The sequence below is a fragment of the Sphaeramia orbicularis genome, chromosome 11 (genome assembly GCF_902148855.1).
Source record: "Sphaeramia orbicularis chromosome 11, fSphaOr1.1, whole genome shotgun sequence".
In the NCBI taxonomy this organism is placed as follows: Eukaryota; Metazoa; Chordata; class Actinopteri; order Kurtiformes; family Apogonidae; genus Sphaeramia; species Sphaeramia orbicularis.
In genome coordinates, this window is record NC_043967.1 from 7,593,061 (window position 1) to 7,620,526 (window position 27,466).

At 38.1% G+C, this 27,466-nt stretch overlaps 1 protein-coding gene across 1 annotated transcript; it reads right to left on the bottom strand.

Moving 5' to 3' along the window:
• Positions 1 to 19: 19 nt before the first annotated feature.
• gmpr (guanosine monophosphate reductase) lies at positions 20 to 27,466 on the bottom strand. Its single transcript, XM_030148019.1, has 9 exons — positions 27,130 to 27,466; positions 20,258 to 20,377; positions 11,077 to 11,160; positions 10,784 to 10,957; positions 10,621 to 10,702; positions 9,729 to 9,835; positions 9,259 to 9,301; positions 9,013 to 9,172; positions 20 to 6,773 (listed from the first exon to the last, which is right to left on the bottom strand). The coding sequence occupies exons 1-9, from the start codon at positions 27,214 to 27,216 to the stop codon at positions 6,593 to 6,595; spliced, it is 1,038 nt and encodes a 345-aa protein (XP_030003879.1). The 5' UTR covers positions 27,217 to 27,466; the 3' UTR covers positions 20 to 6,592.

Genomic DNA, 27,466 nt, shown 5'->3' on the forward strand with positions numbered 1-27,466 from the left:
AAATGCTTTATTTTTTTAGATAATAAAACAGGGTTTCTCAGATCATTTTCACATTAATGCATTTTCTTTTCCTTTTTCCTATTTCCTGAATAGTCCTAATCATCAGTAGTAATGTGTGCATATTTTGCATTCTGTGTATATGTGGCTATGTGTATTTTATTTTTTAACTTATTTATTTCTATTTTTTTGTCCAGTTCCCCTCTAAAGAACTACAAAGCAGAACCACAACATTTAAATGAACTCTGTTGGTCACACAGACCATCAAAACTTTTGCTGTCAGATTAAAACAAACAAAAAGGACATTATCAACCAAAGCCAAGTGCTATTGTTGCTTTGGTTACTTTAGAGAGCAATAGTATAATAATATTCAGGCACCCTTCTCTTGTATGAGTGAGACACACATGCACATTCATTCCACCCTCTGCAATAAACATTTAACAATATTCTCTAGGATTACAACCAAAACACATAGCTATCTGTTCACATCATCTCCCCATAGACGGAATACGATTTTGTCTTGTACCAGCAAATGTTTTTAGAAGCTAACATATGACCCCCTTTTCATGAAGTACATTGAAATCTTTCAGAATTGCAGTTGCAACTCCAGTTGCTAGTATTTCAGGGAAGTGTTTCATATATGCAGTAACTAAATAAAAACCCCCAAGACCTCTTCTGTCCCAGCTGGTCAAAGTCATAAAGCCCTGCTGTTTACCGCTGCAGGTGAGCTGTGTCGCACTCTTTGCGTGCAACACCGTCAAGTCATGTGCACCTGAAGCCATCTGCAGGCAGCAGGAACAGCAGCAGCGGTGGCGGTGTGATCCTGTGACCCAACTCTGCCTCAATGCCACGTCTCCCTTAGTGACCTCATTAACTTTGTTTCAGGTACCCAATCATAGCCAGCCAGCCTCACAAGCACCTCCTCCTTGTCCTCCTCCTCCTGAGGCGAAGCAATTGATTAACTCTCAATGACAACCGTTAGCTACCTTTTAGCGTGGCCTGGATGCAGCAAATGCCAGCCTCCAACTGCCTGTTTCACAACTCAATTTTTTGATATTTAGTGGTCTTTTCACTACTTGATTGTTCTTTGCTCACACAGCGTTAATTTTACATAAATCAGCACAGAAATAGTAGTCAAAACAAAGCAATCTGAACCATTCGTAACACAGGGGAGGGAATAGCAAGATATCGTAATTTTTTTTTTTTTTTTGTTTAAGTTTGATGTAGTTTTGATAATGTTTGGACTTTTCCTAGATAATCCCAAGTTTTTAGCTCCTGTATCACATCGTGCAATACTTACATTTGTTTCCCCTCCTTTGTTGTGCCAAGTGTATGTAGCATAGTTCTACTCCAGTGTCTCATCCTTCTTAATGGTGTGTGTGTGTGTGTGTGTGTGTGTGTGTGCACGTGTGTGTCACATCTGGAAAGACATGAGTCAGGATGTGTGTGAACAAAATACAAATAGAGAGACTGCCTGTACCTCTCTGTTTTCCTGTCGTACTGTTGCGGCCTTCCTAAATTTATTAGCATTTGTGTGTATGCGTGTTGCGTATGTTTGCTTCATCTGTGTGTACCTGGCATTCAGATGTTTATGAGCGTGGTTGAATATGTCTGTCTGTGTTTTCTTCTATAATTGTCTGTGAGATCATAAACCCTGACCGTCAGTGGTTCATGGTGAAACCCACAGAAAAAAAACACCTCATTGTTAGTGGGGACCACTTTTTATAAAAAAGTAAAAAAAAAAAAAACAAAAAACAAAAAAAAAAACAACCAACCAACAGAGATGCACATGTAAGTAGATGTAAAAGACTTGATAATGTTTCAGCACTTTCTAATCCTAGGATGGTCTTGGTCTAACCCCTCTGTCTCAGACCGATACCCTCCATAGGGGTAACATTCATTCAAAACAGAGAGAATGAGAGTGGAAATAAAAGATAGGTGAATAGGGATGAAAAAAGAGAGAGAGAGATGGCTCAGTTTAAGTTTTGCACATCACCTTGCCGTAACCTTGTGTTTTTCTGTCTATGCTCTTGCTTGGCGCCCGGCGCGTTCTTGGGTCCAACGGGCCGAGGTGTTAGGTGGTTCCTTGGTTCTTTTCTACTAGGAAAACCTTTTATTTTTCTCATGGAATGCATCTTTTGTTTTGTCGTGTTCAAGTTTGTTTGGAATCTTTTCCACCCTGCTGTGCTAACCGGGCTGTGCCGTTCAGTCTGTCTTTGATTTTTTATTTTTGTCCACATCCACTTTGAAAGTAATTTGGTAAATACGCAAGTTTGGCACAGTTTGTTTTGGTTAACGCAGTGTGAAAAAGATGCACACAAACCCCTGGTTTTGTTTGCATTACCATTGGCGCAGGAGGTTTTTATTTGTTTTTGGTCTCCTTGTAGCACTCAATATAATGTCAGGGGACTTAAAACTATGTCGAGAATGTGTCATTGTTGAGTTTTTATGACAAGCTTCCTCACTGGAGGAACACTGCTAATGTTGTCGTTTTCTTCTTTTTTTTTTTAAATTGGCTTCTTGCACAACTTGATAAATAAAATGAATGTTGGTGTGTGAGCTTTGACTTTTCTGATCAGAAAAAAGGCATGTGTGCTCTTTATTTCTTGATGTTTGTACTTTCATTTTGCCAAAAAAGATGTGTTTTTTGGCACTTTGTTGTGTTTTAAAAGTGAACAGAATTTGATCTGAATTCCTATTTTTCTTTCTTTCTTTCTTTCTTTCTTTCTTTGTATGACGTCTTGTTAATGTCCATAGCGCTGGATAACCAACTCAGGCAGAAAGAAAAAAAAAAAAAAAAACTTAACAGTTTAGTGTCACCCCAATCAATTTACATAGTGGGCTGTTTGATATGGGTTATAAGATATGTAAATTTCTTACATATAATTTGATATGATTAACAAATGTCATTACTGACAATTAACTATAAATTATTATTACGATATTATGTGTATTATACTGGAGATGGCTTAGATTACTCTTCAGTGTACTGAACATCTTTGGTCTGCCACTCTGTGCAAGGCAACAGACACTTCAGTGGGGGGGGCAGCCTTTTATGGTTTGTGACCTCCGACTCTACCCACTGCCACAGAGGGGGTGGAGCCTATCTTTTGGCTGCAGCTCAGTTGATTCCTCTCCTCTGTTCTGAACACTCATCCCGGAGGCTTGCAACCAGTCTGTCAAAATGTTTCTCTGCCAACCTGTGACACTGAGTACTGAACTGAAAGTTGTGGAGACGGTGGCAGAGCTTGACATCAGCACAGACCTGAGAGGACAGTGTGTGGCCTGCAGGGGCTGGGGGAAGGGGAGAGCACTGCAGCAACACCAACAGTTCCCAGCCAACTTGTTTGTACTATATTGTACTCACCAAGTCCCTGTGTCTCACCACCCCTTTCCTCTATAGCAGTGGAGAAACCCTGTTTGTGTATGTTTTTGACATCTGTACAAATGCACCTCTTTGAAAAAGAAAATGAAACCTTGACATATCTGGAATAAATGGGCAACTTGTGTTTTTATTCGGAAACAGACTAACAAATAACAGTCGACTCAAGTACTGCTCTTAAGTACAAAGAAGAGGTACTTACACTTTACTTGAGTCTTTCTGTTTTATTCAACTTTGTATTTCTACTTTGGTAGATCTCCTACATCTCAGAGGCAAGTCTTGTACTTTCTACTGTATTTATTGGACAACTTATTAGTTACTTTGAGATGAAGATTTTACATAGTGGAGAATAACAAAAACTGATAAAAGTACAATAATTCAAAAAAATCAAACGCAACTGGAAAATACAGTAAATATATAAACAGCATTAAAAGAACTTTAAAGAAAATTTCTACAGACCACAGTTTTGTGTTTAGTGTGACCTCCCTTTGCACTTGAAGTCATTTGTGAAGATAATGACATTTACTGCTCTAGTCTGAGAAATACATGTGTACGCTTACTACAACCCTGAGAACATGCCCTGAGAAGATGCCCTAACACTTATTTGTAGTACTGTAAAACACACTCTGATGTCTTATTTAAAGCTGTGTGGTCGGGTCAATTTTCATGTCTCTGACTGAAACTGCTGCTCTACCAAATATTGCTTTTTCCCTCTTATTTTCTTACCCGGTTTCATTTTAATAAATTCAAATCTTTGCCAAATATCACAGACTGAAAAAAGTAAGAAAAAAAATCTGTGTTTCAGCCCCAGTCTATGGTCAGAACAAATCTGACACACATTTTTGACTCATTAATCATGTGATGGGTCTATGTATGAAAGAGGAAGTCAACTAGTTGAACCTGCCTCCAACAAGAGCAACACTTATGTTTTAACATTAATAATTTAATCATGACATAAATAATAATCTACAAGCCAGACTAAACCGGTTCTTAAATACTTTAAATTCATTTTTGCAGTCAAGTAGGACAACTACTTTTAACAGTACAGTTTCACCATTTATAATGGTACATTTACCTGGGTAAAGGACCTGAATACTTTTTCCACCACCAGCTGTAATCCAGACCTGCTCTCCAGACTGTCTGGAAAAATCAAACTGGGGGCAGAATAGGACAAAATCTGACACTTAATTAGAATAAGAATCCTAAGAGGCTCAGGTTACCTCTGAAGTGGCCGCTAAGTCGGATCTCAATTCTTTCACTGATGAAGAAAAATTAAACATGTTATATGTATATGTTCAAAAGTCAAACTACATTTTATTGTCTGTACTAATTTGGATGGATGTGGACACTGAACTAGCAACAAATAGCCCACTCTAGTGTACACATATACTGAATAGCATTACCTCCACTGTGTGAAAGCTCATCTATCAGTTGAATTCTTTTTCACATCAAGACAAATGAAAATGTTTAAGCTCTCTGTGCTACATTTGTGCTGCTCACCATTCATGTACATCACACAAATAACAACAGAAGAAATGGAGAAATACAACAATACAGAGGTGGGAAGCAATAAAATACAAATTCTCTGTTACTGTACTCAAGTGTACTTTGCAGGTATCTCTACTTTTTCAGTTTTACTCCCTGGTTTTTAATAGACATATCTTTACTTTATGCTCTTTCATGAATATACACTTGTTTCAATGCATGTAAGGAGAAAAATGTTACATTTTGAATCATCAAGACTGAACTAACTTATATGGATTGAACAATAACACATATGACGTTTGTCCCTTGGTATTTCACTGTCAGTTATAACAAAAACCAATGTAACTGACAAAACAAGGCTAAAACCCCTTCTTTGTACTTTTACACTGCAAGTAAATTTCAGAGTTTGTGATTTTTCACTTTTACTGCAGTAAAGATGTTCGCACAGTACTTTTACCTGTGCACACCTATTTGTACTTCTGCTTGAGTAAAGAATATGTTTGTACTTTCTCTGGTACAACTCTGTTTAGTAATACATTCAAAGTCACTCGAGCTGAAACCGATTTTTTACAGTTCAATGCAGAAATGCTCCAGTCTCCTACAAAAGCTGGTTCCAAAACCACCAGACTGTTTGTAGCTGTTTTGTTTCTAAATCTCAGAGATCCCTGCAGAGGTCAGCTAAGGCTGCATCCACAAAATTTCAGTTGTCATGGAAACTTTTCCCAAACGTTACGCACACTATTTTAGGTTGAATTTTTTTTTTATTCAAAGTGTTTACTCGCCTCCTAACACCACTTCTCCCTGAAATATCTGGTTTTTAAAAAAACACACTATGCAGCTCTTCAGTGCAATACTGTGGGACTTGCTAACAGTGAAATTAATCAAGATGATTGAGACATGATTTATCTTTCCTGCTGCTCATGCAATGTAGTCTCTAATATGTCAAATGTCTAAAATCCAAATGTGCTCACTTTGATCCTTCTCACTGTACAAATCCACAAACACACAAGGTAAAAGGAGACATTTAGTTTGAAAGCCACTCAAGAAATTAGCAGAAGGTCCTACATGCAGTTTATTGCCACATGATTTTTCCAGTGAAAGTTTGAGGAAGACATCTCTGGATTTTGCATATTCATTTGCACATTCATTTCCAAACAGTGAAACACCAGCAGCTTCTTCAAGGAAAAAAAAAAAAAACAAAAAAAACAACCAGCATAAACACTATCAGTCTTCTCCTGCATAGTGTGTTTACATGGATGTATTTTACAGACCTTGCATTATTTCAAATGCTTTTGATATTCAAATGAAGAGAGCATTATGTAGGACTTGGTTCCTCCATATCCCCCAACACTGAGAAGAACATACGTGTACATTCCCCGGCAGTGCTGGATCATAAAGTGAGTATTTATTCAGTCAAAATCATAAAATGTACACTTTATAAAGTGTATTTGTGGTGTCTATACCATGTAAATACACTCACTGTGAGATGAATGCATCTGACAGAATGATTCTAGTCTAACATTGGGTTTAGTTGAAGTACAACCTGCAGGAAATTAGTAACCTTCTGACAGCAGATATCCTGAGAAAGGTCAAGATTATGATCATGATGCCTGCATGGGTCACTTCCTCCTGTGTGTTACACCACTGTCCTAACCCCATGTCCCCATTATGGACAATGCTTTTTAATGCATTCTGTGTGTGAGTGCTGAGTCACATGTTGTGACCCCATTAGGTGAACATTTGGCTGGACTGTTGTGTGACACGGATGAAGGTGGTTCTCCTGCTCAGCTCTTTGAGCTTGGCAGCACCCACATAGGTGCAGGTAGAGCGAAGACCCCCCAGCACATCACGGATGGTGTTCTCCACATCGCCTCTGTAGGGGACTTCCACTGTCCTCCCCTCGGACGCTCTGGAAACCAAGGCAAATGGAGGTTACATCTGTGATAGCACAGTGAGGGTATGGTATTCGTAGTGTTGTAGTAAGGCTGCACGATTAATCGATTTTAAATTGAAATCGGATTTTTTAATCAGGACGATTTTTAAAAAGGGGAAATCGTAAAATCGATTTAATCTCTCTCGTGCCACTGGGCCGCGCGCTTGCGGGCTACCGTAGGCTCCTCCTCCTATCAGTGACAGCAGTCTGTCACAAAAGTCCGTGTAATGACCGGACTTTAAATGTGTTAATGAGCCCGCAGTACTTAAAGCAATGTAAGCCGTGGCTTCATGCACGGATCCCGCAACTGAAATATAACTGCATGCGGATCATTCATCTTACGTTGTCCCGGATCCGTCTTCTTCCAAACTGGGTCCGGAGTTGTGGGGTCATCAGCCTCAGCAGAGGAGCCCAGACAGCCCTGTGCCCACACAGATCCACCAGCTCCAGGGATAGAATCCCTCCAGCGTGTCCTGGGTCGGTCTGTTCCACGCACGGATCCCCCAGTTTAAATAGAACCGCATGGGGATCACTCATATAACGTGGTCCACGCACGCACAAGTGATACCTGTCACTGACTTACATTGGTATCACTTCTGTGGGCCCAGATACCCCCCCCCCCCCCAAAAAAAAGAAAAGAAAAAAAAAAACCAAAAACTTTTTTTTTTTTTTTTTTTTTAATTTAGTCCTCTTACTTGCTGAATTTTTCATTCACAAAGGTACGTTCTGTAACACAAAACCAAATATTATTTATTTTTTGAAAGATGTTGAACTTTATTTAAAGCTGTTAGATAAATCTGGAAACAAAAAGGTTGTAAAAAAAAAACACAAGTATTTGCTCTGATTTGGATATTGTATTATAGTGTATTCCCCCTGGCAAACTTGTGTTATTTTCTTGTTGTATACATTGTTTGTATACTCTGCTTCATTCAATAAAGAATTAATTAAGAAAAAATAAACTTCTGTGGGTTCATCACATGATACCATCACAGATTTGAGGTCAGAGCAGTGCCTTGCATTGTGGGCTGCTCACGAAAACGACATGCTGACTTCTGTTGTCTTTTGTAGTTTTACCCAAAAATCGAAAATCGAATTTTTAGAGGAAAAAATCGGGATTTTTTTTTTTTTTTTTTTGCCAAAATCGTGCAGCCCTATGTTGTAGTAACACAGCTGAGCTTGTGATGAAAAGTACTCTATAGATTTTATTCCCAAACCAGTCAAGACCACAACTGCTGGGACTTCATTAAACTGCCTGTGCTTCATCTGTTTTATTTCTTAATATTCATCTGTCATTTGATATAAAACAACCAGTTTCAACAACAAACAATAACTTGATTCATCTATAATGTAATGTTTTTGGATAAGAAGTTGTACACATTAATCACCTATGGACATAGTGTATGTTTCAGGACACTCGTTTCAGTTGTTTGCCAGCTGTCGCCTATACCTGGCTAGATATCGTTAACCTCATAGCACAACTGTATTGTCATATTTTTGATGATGTTTTTTGTGATATTTGCATAACTTCACTCTCCTAATACTGCTGCTTAATTTTGCATCATTGGCTTTGTCCTGAAAGAAGTAATTATGCTATGAGGCTAATGATATATTAACATATATTGAGGGATGTAGGGAATGCAGTGTTGTCAGATTGAGGGGATGCAACTTGTGGTGACTTACCAAAAAATCATATTTTTTGCTTGTGATGAACGAAGATGAGACATACAGAATGCATAAATCTATGCAGCTAATCTATATAAACTTACATCAGAATTAGCTACCAAATTTACCACATTTAATCACCTTAAAAAGAACTTCAGCTCCAAATTAAAGCTAATGCTAATTGCTAAGATAGGTGCTCTATAAGTGTATTAGGATAGGTAAAATGCAAAGACCAAACTTCTCTACGGAGATAATAAAGTGAGTTAGTTAACCTTTTTAAACATTTTTAATCTTTAATTATAATACTGAAATCCTTCCTCATGTCCCAAATCGCTTTTTGTTTCAAGTAAAAGCTGTCAAAATAATATAATTAATGCTGTGTTATTTCTTTGTAGTTCCAGTGTAATAACCCTGAAACATGACTGCAAAATGCAAAACTACCAGTTTCTATTTACTTACTTTACTTAAGAATATCTGTAGATTAGATTGCTGCTGCTAATGGAACCACATTAATAAATCCACAATAACTGTTATTCGCGCCCTGTTCACTCACCTGTACTCTGCAACTCCTCCCACATATTTCTTCATGGCAGTGTCAGAGCTCATGCCATAGAAGAGTTTGTACTTCTTGCCGTTCTTTTCAATGACCTCTCCAGAGCACTGGTCATGACCTGCAAGCATGCCTCCCATCATCACAAAGTCGGCCCCAGCGCCTGCAGAACAAAGATGTGTGCACAGGTTTTAACTCTGAAACAGCAGTTACAGTCTTATCTGGGATTCATCAAGAATGAATACGTACCAAAGGCTTTAGCTACATCCCCTGGGCAACTGCAGCCTCCATCCTGAACAGAGAGAAAAACAACTCCAATTTTACACAAAATTCCAATCAAACTGGGGAATTTCTTGATTTTCTTGGGTTTGGGTTTGGGGTTTTTTTTTCAGGTTTTGGAAGATTGAGGACGCCCTCTGCTGGTAGGACTGAAACATTATTACAAGCAACATGACACATTCAATCTCTTCTGAGTTGGTTAAATGTAGTGCTGTAGTTCATTTTCCCTTTTTTGTTGCATTTTAGGAAACACTGATCATATTTTAGAGTTGTACATTTGCACCCCTCAAATTTGTGCTTTAGCATTAATACATGGTCTGGAGAATAAGCAGCTGCATAAAGAAAAGGAACTAAAGACTGATTGGTGATTGGTTCATTGCCTTGAATACGTTATTTTTTAAATTTTGTAATTTTTTGCAAATACAATAATGACAACTTACAGAAATTATGTGTCCTTTGAGTCCATGAGCTGAGTCGGCACACTCTATTACAGCACTAAGCTGTGGGTAGCCCACTCCAGTCTTGATCCTTGTCGTGCACACAGACCCTGAAACCCAGTTCACAGTAAATACAGAGAAGTTCATCTTCATGCACCTACTGGATCTCTGTATTCCTGTATTTAACTACAGCTACGGGAGCCTCTGGAGGCATGTATATGTGATGCATCCTACATTATTATGAGGGCTGGAAGATGTATTCCAGTGTTCCTCTATGTGCTTTACTACTAAATTATGTATTTGTTTCATTTTCCTGCTGCATTCACATGTATGCTATATTTTACTGCTGTACATTATTTAAAAAATATAGCTCATTTAAACTAAGTTATAACCTATAGATTTCAGCAACCTGTACAATCTAAAGAACCATTTTTGTCAGATTGAGATGGAAAATTGCCTGATTGTACACGGCTCCTGGAATCAGACAATGTTGAAGACATTGTTGAAGTATTTGCCATGGTGGTTACTCTGCTGTAGCTTACTTGTGATTATTTTGCACTTTAACTTTGCATTTCTATTACAATTATGCAATGTTTACTGAATTGTTGTTCTATAACTGCAAAAAAGGCTAATGATGAAATGGAAGAAAATTTTATTCAGAAAAACAAATCTGCTCATTTTTACAGATGGACAATGACTTAAGGCTGATGAAAATGACAGTACAACGGTCAAAAATAAGTGCTATTCTTGTCCATATGTTTCGTAATTTTTTTGGCAAAAAAAAAAGTATAAAGTAGCATAAAGTGTTAAAAGCCAACATTTGGTTGAGTAGAAAGAAGTTCTTAGTCATATTCTGCCACTGATTCTCCTCAGACACACTCAGAGTCACACTTACCTGGCCCAATGCCTACTTTGATGATGTCTGCTCCAGACAGGATGAGCTCCTCCACCATTTCTCCCGTTACCACGTTGCCAGCCTGCAATAATGCCAACATTTTAACATAGATACGTAACATCCAGTCAAGCCACAACTGCTAGAACCAAAACACTTCTCTTACCATTATGGTATGTTTGGGAAATCTTTCCCTGACCTTCTTCACAAACTCCACAAAATACTCTGAGTAACCATTGGCAACATCCAGACAGATGTACTTGAGGGCAGGGATGGCTTCCAGGATGGCGCACAGCTTCTCCAGATCGGCATTGCCGCTGCCTGAGCTGGCCGCTACATGCTGTGTGGAGAGGTCACAAGACAGCACTTAATGGGAAATCTCACATGAAATAACAAGATTCCTTTGAATATGAATGATATATGGTTTAATTATTGTGCTAAGAAGGCACATGATCTTACCTCTAGACATTCAGGATGATTAGCAGCAAAATGTTTCCAGTCCTCTAAAGAGTAGTGTTTATGGATTGCTGTGAAGAGGGTGTGCTGAGGAGAAAAGACAAATGGTAAATGGACTGCACTTATATAGTGAATTTTCTACACCATCATGGTGCCCAAAGCGCTTACAAAGCCTCACATTCACCCATTCACGCACACACTCATACACTAGTAGGTGACTGCTGCCATGCAAGGCGCTGAGAGGCCCTACTGGGAGTAATTTAGGGTTCAGTGTCTTTCCCAACGACACTTTGACATGTGGACAGTCGGAGCCAGGATTTGAACTGACAACCCCTCAGTCATTGGACGACCCACTCTACTGAGCCACAGCCGCCTCTAAGACAACGAGAGAATGAACGAGATGCAGATGTTGTCCTGATACTTTTGGCAAATCAACCGCAAAATGTTAACCTCCCAACATCCAACGGGTGAATGGTGATGGTTAGGGTTACATCTGAGCCATGTTAGCAGCAACTCTTTTCATGGCACGCAAAGGTGTGGTTGGGTTTAAACATTGCTCTGGTTTAAACCTAACCCTAAAATGTTTCACCAGCGACCTAACCCCAAACACAAGGTTAGTGCTAGACTTATAACAGAAGATTTGTAAGACCAAAACATGTAGACTTACTTTGAAAGGAAACGCTTTGTAGTTTCTGTCTTTAACATGGCAGAAACATGTATTAAATGGAACCCTAATATCAACCTTAACTTAGCACAATTTTATCTATTAATGCCAAAATAGATAAAATTGACTTCATCTCCTAATATCTGTTTGATATGCAGCTGAAAAAACCCACCTCCAATTTAAACAGTGATCAAATGTAACCCCCTACCTTTAAACCCCAATCTTAACTCTACCCTCAAAATCAGTCACCAGTCATCTGATGGATGTTAAGAGGTTTACTGGAGGGGGTCCATATCCCCAAATCTGTACATTAAGTGTCCACTCACAGACCATTCATTGTACCATGACTGTATTGTAAATACACAGAAATCCCAATTTTCAGGCTCATTTCTCATAAAAGTGGAAATTTTTAGTTCCCCCAGACCTGTTTTATTAAAGTGAAAGACATGAAAACCTTATTGATCACAATATGTCCCTGTAACGTAATAAATTTGGCATTTTTAAAATGTAATAGGCCAATAACGTAATAACTGACCGATAACGTAATAAAAGTCCTGAATCGATAACATAGTAACTTTTGACCAATAACATAATAACTTATTACGTTATCAGTAGGCTATTACGTTATTGGCCTGATAAAAAAAAAATTCTTTGAAAATGTAATAACTGAGCCAATAACGTAATAATATATTAATATCGCTGTATTTAAGTTTCATTTATTACATATAAATGTGAACCCCCGTCCCCTCCCTCTCATGTATTTGTCTATTTAACTTGATGTTTAAAATGATCTTTAGTCCTGTCTGCTGCTCCTTTGCCTTTCAAACTATCTCAAAATAAAATGGAAGCACACATGTTTACAAACATAGACAATGGTATGATATGAACTATGTATGACATGTATGATATGTAACTCACTCTTGAAGATAGTATTTTTTGTTTCCACTGTTAACCCTGTAAAGCCTGAACCATTAAATCATTGACAGAAAATTCCAGTTCTTTAAAACTGTAGCCTTTAGTGGTCCTTCTGAACAACGAAAAAAAAAAAAAAAATCAAATACTAATTTCCATGTATGAGTTTCAGTTTGTATCATATTTGATGCATTGCGTCTCAATGCTCAAATATTATCATTTTTGAACAAACAAAAACATAATATAACACAAACATATAAAACATTTTGGTAATTCCAAACATACATAAGAACATTTTCCAGTGCTACTATCATGCAGCAATGAGAAATCCACCAGTGGAACTGGTACAGTGGAAGTCTGAAAGACATAACATTTCAGTTATCTTTACTAATTTTGTGGTTCACAAACTTTATTTTGCATGGTGGGAGGCCTGAAAACAGTTCCTGTCCTTGTTCAGACAGAGATGCACTTGGCATTTCTTACTGTGCACATGCAAGCTTATAATTAAATCATTATAATCATAGCATAATCATTTTCAACGCTCCTTCAATACTGTATTTTTTTGCCATCTAAAAACACACATGCAAACACAAAAACAGGTTAATGTGTATTTTTTCTCTAAACTGGTCAGTTTTTAGTGAAAATCAGTGTTATGAAGCAAGTTTGGAAGCATTTTGGGTGTATTTAAAAAAAACAAACATATTTACCAAGATAAAATAAATTATTTTTCAGATAAAGCACATTTTTATTTGATGGGCACATACAAAAATCCATGTCATCCAGTAAAAAGGACACGAAAATGATATGCTACAATTTTTTGAATATCTTTTTATTTTCTTACATGTACATTTTGAGAATCGACGTAAATATGCAAGGCAGAGTGTTTCATAAAAATGACTGCGGTTGCAAAATCACTCGTGATTTACATGTGTTTAAATGGGCAGGTTCCGCATATAACATGAATGGACACGATGGGTTCCACAAGAAACCTTGAATGAGACTGAGATTCATGAAAAACCTGCATGTCTGGATTAGAAAACCACTAGGATTGAAACATTTAACACAATCTCTTTATTTATAGTCTATAGAAGACCATTTATACACATTTTCAGATCAAAAATGACACCCAGGTAGCTCTTTATGTCCCAATTTGGGTCCCGATATTTTATTAAAAATTCTTTAATTTGGGGATTTTTTGCATTTATTTTGCATCAGGTCCATCCTGGGGGAAATATGTTTATATTTCTCTTTTATTATTGGGTCTAAAAAGCTGGAAAAGTGCCAGATACCAAAATAAACCCAGTTTCATAGAAGCACCCATATCTAAATTTTTTGCACCAAATGTACTAAATTATGCAATTTAAACATTTATATAGTTTACTTGAAAAATAAAGACTATGTTGCTTGATGATATATACAATGCATGAAATGCAATAAAATTACAATTGACTGATTTAGATTTACATGACCTCATATACCTGCTGTATCAAAATTGATACGCCTTTTTCAACACAGTTTTACAAAAACACAGATTATGAAATATGAAGTAGTTTCACATTGCATCAACCCAATAACTCTTCCTATTGATGTTTCAGTAAAAAATTGTTTTTAATGTTCTCTGACTTTAACCTTTTCAAAATTGGCAAAGTTCTTCTTCAAAAACCACCTGTGATTCCTTCCTCATTAATGACAGTCTTGTAGTGCCACTGGAAAGGCCTCTGGTGAACGAATTCCTAGCCCCTGGTGGATTATCCGTGTATAGCATGTATCTGATTGTATACATCAAGTTTTTCAAGAAAAAAAAATATCACACTGATCATGTAGAGGGCTTCAAAACTCATGTCTCAGATATGATACATTTGGTGTTATAGGGTCAAGGATTTTTTGATTTCCCATAATTGACATTGACTCTCTTCAGTTGTCCAAACTTCCTTGCTTCCTTTCTAGTACATAATAAAGGTAATCAGTGATCAATTTTCTTTGGTGAACGGTTCATTTTGTTGAAATTCTTGCATATACCACGTACAATCTTATATATTTAGTGCAGGATGATATAACATTATTGAGAGTGTATTCAAAGTTAGCTGACTATACCTAGCTAACTGTTGGCTAGTTATTACCCAGGGGGACAGAGCTTTCTCTATTGCTGCCCCAACCCTCTGGAACTCTATCCCACCTATCATCCGACACTGCTCCGACCTCAACACCTTCAAATCCCTTTTAAAAACTCACTTATTTAAGATTGTTTTTCATGTTTAACTGTTTTATATTTATATACCTGCTTTCTGCACCTGCTTTTATCTGTTTTTAATGTGTTTGATTTCTGTTTTATCTGCTGTATGTAAAGTGTCTTTGAGTTCCATGAAAAGTGCTATACAAATAAAATGTATTATTATTAGTAGTAGTAGTAGTAGTAGTAGTAGTAGTAGTAATAGTAGTATTAGTATTAGTATTAGTATTAGTATTATTAGCATTATTAACTATTACAGTTTGATAATATCAGGGGGTAAATACCTTTTTAAGGGTTTGTCCCATATTTCATCTATTCAGTTTATCCATTCTGTTCCACAAAATTTACCAGATGCGCGCACACACACACGCTCAGATGCACGCATACACATACATACACACTTTTCTTTAAAAAGGTTTATACCCCTTGATATTATCAAACTGTAATAGATAATAATGATAATATATAGCCAGCAGTTAGCGAAGTATAGTCAGTTAACTTTGAATACACTGTCAATAATGTTATATCCTCTTGTACTAAATATATAAGATTGTACGTGGTATATGCAAAAATTTCAACAAAATGACCTGTTCACCAAAGAACACTGATCACTGATTACCTTTCAACATGTGTACTAGAAAGGAAGGAAGTTTGGACAACTGAAGAAAGTTAATCTCACACCATTGCCCTCTAGTGGTCAATTATGGGAAATCAAAAAATCCTTAACAGTGAAAAAAAATTCTATCTTCAAGAGTGAGTTACGAAGGTGGGGAAGTGACGTCCGATACTGAATGGCTGCTTGAAAGAGTGGCTCCCCGCCCGTGGGTTATTCTTTTACACGTTTATTTAAACTAACACTCCCTAAAGTTCGATTATCAAGTTATATCATCGCCATGACTTTTTTGTAATGGAAATGCAAAAAGGCCAAGTCAAGTCAAGTCGAGCCGAGCTGGTACCACGCAGTGGAAACACAGCTAAAGTGGAGCACAAATTCATCAAAGGGGACCTCCACTCAGCTTGGCAGGGCCTCAAAACCATGGCCTCTGTGAATACTGCTGCCACCACCCCCAGAACATTTCAGGTGGAGGGTAGCTGCCCCTCATCCCTTCCTGATGACCTCAACTCCTTTTCCACCAGAATCGAGTCAGACAACACCACCCAGCTCAAGGAGATAAGATCCACATTCAGACCTGACCGCTCTACACTCATCTTCAGCACTCAGGACATGGTGAGAGCCCTCAGGAGGACCAAAGAGCAGCTCACCTGGCTCAGACAACATCAGTAGCTGAGTCCTGAGGCATTGTGCCCAGCAACTCGGTGGTATATTCCGAACGTTATTCCAGAGCTTCTTATATAGCTGCACCATCCCCCAACTATGGAAACATTCCACAGTTATCCCCATACCCCAAAAAAAGTAATCCAAAAAGTCTAAATGACCTTTGACCTGTGGCTCTCACCTCCCTTGTGGTGAAAGCCATGGAGAGGATCATAAAACAACACATCATCGGGGCAACAGACTCCCTGATGGACCCACTTCAGTTTGTTTATCACAAAAGCAGTCATTAATGATGCAAAAACATTCAGTATAGACAGCATTCACAAACATCTGGAGCTCCCTGACTCCTGCACCAGACAACTGTTTGCTGACTTCTCTTCAGCATTCAATACCCTGCACCCCACATGCTGGCCACTAAACTTTCTTCCCACTTTCACCTGGATGACATATTGTGGATTCTGGACTTTCTGACTGACAGGTCACAGACAGTTCTGGTCAACAAACTTCCTTTCTGAACTTTGTTTCACCTCAACTGGCTCCCATCAGGGCTGTGTGCTTTTGCCCCTCCTCTACATCCTGTACACCGATGACTGCAGATCCACACAGCCCAACTGCTACCTGGTCAAATATACTGATGACACTGTTCTCCTGTCTTTGCTGTTGGGTCCCTCACAACACCACGGACCAGTTCTACAGGAGTTTGATGAGTAGTGTGACAGCTCAAACCTGGAACTAAACATCAGCAAAACTAAAGAGATGGTGGTGACCATCTACAAGAAGCAGAGGGATCGGGCTGCTGTAGTCACCACCACCATCCATGGGAAACCAGTGGAGGTAGTCGATGAGTACAAATATCTGGGCCCATCTTTGACAACCTGTTGAAATTCTCCTCCAACACAGAGGAGACTCTCAGGAGGTGTCAGCAGTTGCTATACCTCCTCAGGAAACTCAATTCCTTTGGACTCTGCAAAGACATTCTACACACTTTTTATTACTCCTTCATATGTTTCCACAATGCGGAACCAGCTCGACTCGACCTGGGTACCAGACACTGTTCCTAGAGACCGTTTTCATTACAGGATACTATACTGTCTTTAGAATACCTGGACGTCATAGCAACACGGCACATGACTTCCGTGACATCTGCTCAGAGAGGTGCTGATAAACTCCCTCATTGTGTGTTTTCCTTTCAAGCTCACACTAGGACATTAACAGACACTTCTGTGGCACAAGTTGCCAAGTCGTGTTATTCTCTCTCTCTCTTCCATCACCCGTCAGTGCGCGAGCCTTCATTCGGTGCATGTTGATACTCTCATCTTTCTACATGAAAACATGGAGCACAAGATAATGATGTGCGGATCAGCGGACCTGGGTCAGGTTGGTGTGGGTCCAAAAAATGCCACTATATTTGCAGGGCAGGTCAAATAATTCTACAAAAGTGGGTTGGCAAAAAAACAGAAAAAAAACCCGACCCACGCATCACTAGCGCAAGGCCAAGACTGAAGGAAGAACATGATTCAGAGTAGGATTACTAAACTGATTGTGATCTAGAAAAACTATTGTCTAAGTAATGTTCTATGAACCCTGCAAGCACAACCAATATTGAATATTAATTTGGGCAGCCAGTGTGTTTGGATTATTCTGTTCAATTATTTCATGAAGACAATGTGTTGTTTTCTCTAACGTCTTGGTTGCCGCGGTCCTAACTTTTACCCACTTTATGTTGTTCACTTAAATTAAATAGAAAATTCAAGGTGTTAGCCTATGTCTTGTTTAGTTAAATGTCTGAGAAGGACTGTTGATACTTGTGTCTTGCAAGTTTTTCATTCTGCACTTTACATTGTTAACGTTACAGTGAATGTTAGCACAAGTTGCTCATTTTTGAATGGCTGTGTGTCTGTGCTGTTCCCCCACTGTTAATGTGATGATGTCATCATACGACTAGTCGACTTGACTTCGACTTTATTGACAAATAAGTCAATCTAAAAAAATCTGAAGTCACTAACGCCCTAGCTCACACTGAATCTTTTCATTGGCCACCAAGGACAGAAATTTCTGAACTTCCTCGACCGACCATGGTATTGTTTTTGCGGGCTGCCATCATGCGGATTAGCCTACCGGTATATTTACTGTAAACTTATGAATTTTTTTTTTTAACTGGCGGGGTTTTTTAACTGGTCTGCAGTGTTTACACATCACGTTTTAGTATCTTTTCCCCCATTTTGGAACTTCAGCGGAGCAGATACCAAAACAATAGTACCAGATTCCAGGTCCTTTTTTGTAATGGAAATGCAAAAAGACCAAGTCAAGTCGAGCCGGTACCAGGTAGTGGAAAAATGGCATTAGAGAGCATCATCACATTCTCTGTAGCCTGCTGGATTTCACTCCATCAGCCTCCAGAACAGAAACCAACTGCAGAGCACTATCTCAACATTCTCTAATGTCACGTTTCCACTACATGAAACCGACTTGACTTGGGTACCAGGTACTATTCCTGAAGACCGTTTCCATTACAAGGTACTACCAACTTCAGAGTATCTGGACGTCATAGCGACGCTGTATCTTCTGTGTTGTCTGCTCAGAGAGTTACTGATAAACTTGCTAGTTGTGTGTTACCCCATCAAGCTCACATTGAATCTTTTCATTGGCCACCATGGACAAAAATATCTGAACCTCCTCGACCGACCACGGTGTTGTTTTGCGGGCGTTCGTCATGGATTAGCCTACCGGTATATTTACTGTAAACTTCTGAATCTGTTTTATAAAAATGGCGTGTTGCACATTGATGATGCAATGACGTAGAGACAACGCTCTGACCAGTCAGTAGTCTGCACTGTTTACCACGTCACATTTTAGTATCTCTTCACCCATTTTGGAACCTTGGTCAAGCAAGTACTAAAAAAGTAGTATCGGGTACCAGATTCCAGGTTCTTTTATGTAATGGAAATGCAAAAAGGCCAGGTCAAGTCAAGCCGGTACCACGTTGTGGAAACACGGCATAAGATCATTGGCCTGCCTGTCAGAACTCTTGCACACATTCATGGCCAATAGGCACTTACGAGGGCCGTTCAATAAGTTCATGGCCTCACCCGGAACAGAACAACACAGACTGATAATTTATATTTTATTTTTCAACATAATCTCCATTTACAGCAATGCACTTGGTCCATCGATGTTCAAGCGTCACTATCCCATCACAAAACAATGTAACATCCTGTATTATAACAACCAGTATTTCTGGGTGAGGCCATGAACTTATTGAACAGCCCTCGTAGGTTAGCAGGCAAGATCCTTCACATGTCCTGCAGTCAGCAGTTGAGTGGCTCCCCTTCGGACGGTGTCTCCGCTGCCCCGCCTGCAGAACCCAAAGGAGGAGGGGCATAACCCTTTGACTGCTGAACACCATCCCCCCACATCAGGCCTCCCTAATCCGAATGACAAATGGCATGGAATAACGAATGACCTAACCCTAACCCTTACCCCTAATCCCTAACCCCTAACCCTAAACCTAACCCTAACCCTAGTGGTCATTCGTTATTCCATGCCATTTGTCATTCGGATTAGGGAAGCCCCCCCACATATATTGTTTATTTTTCTACTTAGATCTTTTTGCCCTGTTTTTATACGTACTGTGCTGTTGTCAAGTCATGCTGCTCACGCATGCCTTAAATTGCTCCCTGGGGACAAATAAAGTTTTCTGAAACTGAATCCCTCTGGTTTACCTGCTGTTTAAAACCTTCTCCACTCAACACTTCCCATAACCTCTGACAAAACCATCATTTCAGATGATTACAGGTTTATTCCAACTGTCCACATCCAAGAAATCTCTTCATGCCCACATGTTTGGTGGAGTTTTACAGATTCATTAAATTTCATTAAGTCAGGTGTTACAAAAGAAAACAAACACCATCATCCCACATGGCCACAGATGTCTAACTACATCTAGGACATGCCATTTAATCCATGGTCTTCTTATGGTTCTCCACAGCAGCCTGGGTTTTGTTTTGTGATTTTTTTAAAGAAACCTCTGAGGAGATTTTTTGGCAGGACATACAAACAGGTAGGGATTTTATTTTTCATCACTCCAGCCCTACTGACTTACTTTGCTAAGCACCTGAGCCATCTCAAATGTCCCTGTGGTGTCCATGTTGGCGGCAATGATGGGGATGCCAGTGTAGGTTTGTTTGGAGTTGCGGAATGTGAAGGTCCTCTGAAGGTCCACCTGATGGCAGAGGAACACGGTTAGTCTGAAAATGTATCGGAAAACAGCCTCTTAAAGGAGTGATATTTTGCTTTTTTAGATGGAATTATGCATTTTAAAACATTTCCCAGTGGTCTACATAAACTGTGAATGCTATGCTTGGGTCTGAATTCCTCATTAATTACATTCCACAGGCCCATCTTCAACCCTGTTTCTGAGTAATGACACAATGCAGTTCGTTTGAGTGCTGGCCCTTTAAATCCAAATGAGCCACTTCACGCCCCACCCCCTCCAGGTTGTTGGCCATGCTTTCTGTTCCGTTCAGCCACTTGTGTTTGTTAATACAACCAACAACTGAACATTTTAGGTAATCAGCTCGAAATTTGAACATATTTTCTATATGGACTACAACTGCTGCTGCTGATATGGTGTCCTCGGAGAAATGTTCATCGGAACTCTTGACCTTATATGTGCAAATGTCGTGATGTAACTAGTTATAAAATGTAACACATTAAGCAGGAATTGAAACGAGTTGTAGAAATCCACTTGATTTTTGCCAGAATTAATGTAAATATAGCTTTGGAGGGTTCAAATTCAAATTTTTTGAACTGTTAGGGTCCCCAAATGCACAAATAAAGGTACCAAAGACTAATAAAAGTGGGTTTAGCAAAACCCTTCTTCTTGTACTGCTGCTGTTGTAACAAAGCAATTTCCTGCAAAGGATCAATAAAGTATCTATCTATCTATCTATCTATCTATCTATCTATCTATCTATCTATCTATCTATCTATCTATCTATCTATCTATCTATCTATCTTATTTAATAAAAAAACAAGAAAAGCTTGTACTTTGCTGACATTTCCTGGGTCTTAGGAGGTTAAATAGTAATTAATAAAGTTGAATTAAACATATTTGAACCATTTATCTATTCACTTTAAACCTATTGCAGTAGAAAAACGAATTAATTAATACTGTATATGATTTAATAATGACTCATTGTAAGGCAACTGATTCCACCTATTCCCACGAAATTCCACCTAATCTTTTTTTCAGTTTAATAATTTGCTGAATAAAAAGTTGCTGTTGCTGTAAAACAAATGTATGACACATGGTTTATATATACACTAGCCCATTTACCTGTGGGGAACCACATATTTTATAAGTACTGACATAAGAAGTGGTGCCAGGCGCAACAAACCCCGCCCCTCACATGTACTGTAGTTTAATTTGGCATCGATCCAGCTGATGTCATCATGTCTATGTGTGTGCTGATGTCAGCATAGACATAGACAGCATAGACAAATTTTGGGCATATAAGTAAATGGAAAAAAAAAAAAAAAGATTTGAAAAATTCCAACAAACTTTTAACTTTGACCTACTTTTCCAAAATGTAATCACATCTATTCTGGCAATGGCAATCTATAAACCCAGTTTATTGGGAATTCAACCAATAGTTTTGTTGCTAAAGTGTTAAACAAACAAACCAAATACAATACCCCTTGGGAGTCGGGGTAAAAATTATGTCAAATGAATGAGTATAAGTATTGGTGTAATAAACTTACCTCTGATACAGTTCATTCCTTTACTTTCTTGGTAAATTCCACTGGCATTTTCAGTTGAATTACCTCTCAGCGGGCATGTCTGTCCCTGCACATGACATTTGACACCATGGCAATGTGGCTCAATTGTTTATCTGTTACTAGGTAACCTGCTTCAACTCTATGATTCTATGATTGTGGGCATAGCAACATGATTTTAAAGCTATAATATCTCCCAAAATATGGGTCCTATCAATTTGCCGTTTTCACTTGTCTCTTCCTTGACCAAAAATACATGAGTATGCTAAACTGCAGCAGTCAGCTCTTTCTGGATTTTGTGTGATGCCTGAGACACACACAGATTCCATTCCTTTATTAAGCACTTGTATAATTTCATCGTCACTGTTGATTTTCAGTTAATGAATGTAATTGATAAAAATTCAGTAGATAAGAATTTCTTAAAACAATTATTTAAGTGCCTTAAAAGTAAAGTAAATATTGTTAAATATTTAGAAATTCAAATTGTTTGTACTGTTTAAGTAATTTTTCTTGTGGTTATTTTTGGTGTCATGTCATTAACCCTTTAAGAATACATTTGTTGGTAGTCTGCTAAATATCCTTCCATCTCCCAGTGGCTTAAAGACACCCTGTCTTTTCTAAAACTCGAGCAAATTAAATTCACATTGACAGGATATACTGACAAGTTTTTCCACAAATGGCAAACCTTTATTTCTTATTTTACAAACTTAGAGTTCCTGCCCGATTGAATGTGTGCCTGTTGTTGTTGTACTTTATAATTCATAAGTAACCATTACTTTGTACTGGTCAAGATGGGCTGAGGTGGGGCGGGGTTCGGGGTGGGGCGGGACAATTTGTTTACTTCATTATACATTTAATTTTATTTAATTTTATTTATTTATTTTGCTACACTCTAATTAGAGTGCTCTTTAATTTGTTGTTTTTGTATGCATGTGTGTATGCATACATACATATATGTGTGTGTGTGTGTGTGTGTGTGTATGTGTGTATGCATATATATTTATACTTGAAGAAAAGGAAGGTAAATTGTAATTCTGTGATTGGAAGTGTTCTAATTTTTTCAATAAAAAATACTGGAATAGATAGAAATCTATTTAGCATTAGGGTATATTCTGGCCTAGACTGTTTTAACCCCAGGTGCGTATATTCCAGATGGGGCTATACTTTGGCCTGTTGCGCCGGGTTCAAATCCTGCCTACGTACCTGCTCACCTGAGCTTCCCCACAACTCAGCAATTATCTGTGAAAGAACCAATAAAGACTTTTTCTAAACTGTACCTGTGACTGTGATGTGTTTGGGTCCTCTCTACACTTCCCATGAAAAACTCTGTCCTCCTAAGATTTTATCTCTATGGTTACATCAAACTGAGCACATATCATATGTCCATTTCCTGTCTGTGATCCAAACTTTGTTTTCTGCTCAATTGTGAGTGAACTACTGAGTGTTTATTACATGAGGACTCAGTCATGGTCATTTGTGGCTCCAAAGAAGCAACAAGGCTGCAGGCAAAACGCAACTCCTGGCAGTGCCATCCTCTTCTTATATGGGCCGTTCTACAGAATTGGTTCAAATTCAGAGTTGGAATTTGATAAAAAAAAAAAAAAAAGAAAAAAGAAAAGTATGTTATTTCATAAAAATTTTTGCACAATATGTAAGGGATACATATTTATCAAAGGTATACTCAATGTTCATTTGTTTTTTCTAATTTATCTCTTAATAACTTTACTTTCCCAAATTTGTCACCACCAAAATACAGACTATAGAATAAAAATCATTGTTTTAACTTTGCATATTTTGCTTCACCTTCCCCTGTACAGACTATTTTTCTAAAATTAATTTAGAAGGTTTTCACAGCAAAAGAGATTTAAATTAATATATATATTTTTTTAAATTATGCTGATTTTTAGATTTGGTAAAATCTGCATGTCATCTTTCTTTGTGAAAGTTACAAATGTGATTATATTGCCATTAGAATCTTTGATAGTCTAAATTAGACATACACTTACACACTCTTTATCATAAAATGTTGGTTGGTGACAAAGATTTTTTATTTTTGACAAAATAACCTGTGTTTCGGTAGTGACTATACTGATGTGGTAGTGACCATAATTTTTAGATTGAGAGGTTATATTATTGTAACTTAATTATTTTTGTTAAATTTAAATTTTAATTTTTCTATGTTTGAAATTAATTACAAAAATTGGACACAATACCTACCTGCTTGGCATTTACCATCGAGGTTTGGAATGGTGGGGTAAAATCAGCCCAAGTACTGTATATGACAGGTTCAGCCCACTTTTCCCCAGAGGATGGGTCAAATGCAGATGAATTTCACATATGTACATTTAATACAAGGAATGAGACTTTAACCTTATTATCAGTTCATTAAAACACATTAGTAGCAATTACATGACCACTGGATTTAACTCCTATGTCCATGTCCACAAAAAAGGGTTATAACTAAAACATTCAATACAAATATTTGAGTAGAGTAACAAATTAAAGCTAATACTGGTAAACTAAACCACAACCACAACTGAAGCTACTATGTGTGAACAATAACTGGTTAACTCCACCTTGAGCACTACTTTCATTTATTTATTTATTTAACTTTTATTTAACAATGGTAAGCCAGTTGAAAACTGATTCTCATTTACAATAACGACCTGGCCAAGAGGCAGCATACCAACAGCCATTATGTTACAGTTGTGACTGTTTTGGCAGTGACAATTTGAGCCATTTCTAAACAAAACTCAGCAATGCTAAGTTGAAAATGTACACTGATCATATGTTTGAGAATATGTCCATACATAAAAACATAATATTTAAGAATAAAAAGAAAAACATTTATTTATTTGCGGAAATTATGTGTTTGGTAGTTACAGTCTTAAAAAAACATGGGACTTTTTGACTTTGCAACGCAATACTTAAAATTGGTCCTACTTCTACACTCATCGTGAGGTCATTAGAGAGAGGAGGTCTGTCTTTACTGTTGGTGAATATTTGGTGTATGTGGCTGAAAACAGACTCCCCCTATGAACTCTATCTCATCTCATTTTGGTAGTGACATGAAAACGCAGGACAGCTTTTTTGACATATATTTCTTGAATTCAGAATAAAAACACAAAATCAATTTTAATATTTCAACTTCCCTTTAAAATAAATCAAAAAATATATAAATAAACACACTTGAAAAATGTAAAAAAAATAAAATAAAATTTAAAAAAATCATTTAAATGATATTTTCATTCATTGAAATTTAGGTGTTAGAGGTTGGGACAACCACCTTCCAAAACAAAGTCACATATTAAGGAGGAAAATTTTTAATATTTAATTAATTGAAAGCTATCTGAACTCATGCTTTTGGGCTGACTAGATCATAATGTGACATAAATAAACATCAAGGGTCTAAATATTTAATTGTTTTTTAAAATGTGTTTGTTAGTATGGGAAAGCAATTTGAAGTAATTTGGTAGAATGGCCCATATAGAGTGTTCAATATGTTGTGTTAAGCAATGCCAAGACTTTATGCAAACACGTCATCAGCATGGCTTCATAACCTTCAAGGCAGAATCATTTTCACATGAGGAATGAGGCTGTAACTCATGATGGCAGGACAAAAAGCAATGTGGAGAGAGAAATATGGATGAAGCAGTCCAGTCCAGTCATGCATTTTCTGACTGCAGAAAATCAATAAGAATCTCTTGTTTTGGTACAAGACACTGACTCAGCTGGAATTTCTTGGAATGTCACCAATAAATAATAGGATAGCATCATACATACAGTGTAGATGATGTGGACTCCAGTGCATGAGTTTTAAGGATGATTTCTAACTACTTACAGGGATATTTAAACTAGCATACAAGTCAGTAAATCAATTAAAGCACATTAAAGAATACCATGAAAATTTCTGTAATTGGTGTATTTCCCTAAGTTCCTCTATTTTTTTGGAAATAAAGCAACTGTTTTTGAAGAAACACAGGACACGTTTCTGCCTTTTGCTTCTGTACTTGAACTGTGATCATGTTCACTGTTATTGATGTAGTTTACCTCCCATGATGCACCGTCTTCCTCCCCTCCTCTTAACGGCATTGCACAAGTCTGGTAAAGTAAGCACTGGCAGGTGGGTCTCTGCTCTGACTAAATACAGTGAAAGTCCATCTGAGTGCTCTGACTGTCAACAGATGGATGCTTGAGGATTGTTTGTCAGATTGTCCAATCTGACAAACAATCCTCACAATCCTAAGTGTTCACTAGATAAAAGATAAGCTTGAGATGTTTGAAGTAAAAGACATGTGCCTGCAAGAAAAACTGTTGTATTTCCTACCTCCACTCAGTTAATATTTGAGTATGGGGGTGTTCTTTTGTCTGTTATCTGTGTTGGGATATTTAAATATATCCTGTGTGAGTCTGATATGTCTGTCGTGTATGGAATGTGCTCTGGTCAACTATAACACACTGTTCTATTTTTAAGTGTGTTTTTCTGAGAAGTCTCCTCTGTCTCATGTTGCACACCACTTCTATGAAGCCAACTTTCACTCCAGAACCAATAGACATTACCGGGACATGAGTGGACTTTGATCCAGTAACACATAGCTGAGTTGAGGGAATTAAAGGCCTACAATAGAGGGTGGGTTGTGTTTTTCTGGGACAATGATATCTATGGCTGCTTGACCTCTTTACCTGCTGGACCAAATTGTGACCCATACTTTTTGTATTTATGACTCTTGTGTCTGGTCTTCTGTTTTGCTTTTGTGATGCGGCCTTGTTTTTCTGTCACCTTTCAGAAGGTCACTCCAGTGCTCATTCTGGTTAACCTTCCCACCTTGTGTACAACTCCTGAGCTACACAAAACAATACATTGAGAAGTGGCATAAATATAGAATTACCCGGAGTTGCATTTTTTTTTTACTGTAATCCTTTATACATCCTCCTACATGGGCCTATGAATGCTGCTGCTGCAACTACATATTAACTTATGATTAGAACAACACAGGCCCTTCATTCTGAGCCTCCTCCCCTGCCGTATCCATCATCATGTATAAATAGTTAACAGCCCTATTGCGTCAGGAGGAGTGCTACTTCCTGAATGCAACAAGCAAACAGATTCCATTGCTCCAACAGAGTGATCTGCTCTAATGTCTGATTCAGAAGGGGATTTAATATGTGACGGACAAACTAATAATGTGCACTGACCTCAGAGCGACTCTTCAGGCTGCTCCTCTTGGGTCTGAAGAGGACATCTTTGAAGTCCAGCTTGAGGTCTGAGTCCACACGAGGCATCTTGGGCGCCCAGAACACTGAGGATGATGAGGATGATGCAGAGGAGACTCCCCTGAGGAAGGCAGCAGCAGCAGCGGTGGTTGCTGGTCCCAAGCCCCAACCACCAAACCCGAACTTCCAGGCAGCCAGCGTATTTATAGCAAAGGGGGACCCAGCCCAGCCCTGGCCCCCATGACTGTATTTGGGCCTGGACTCCTCTCTCTCTCTCCCTCTCTCTCCCTCTTTCCCCTCTCAGTCTCTCTGTCTCCCA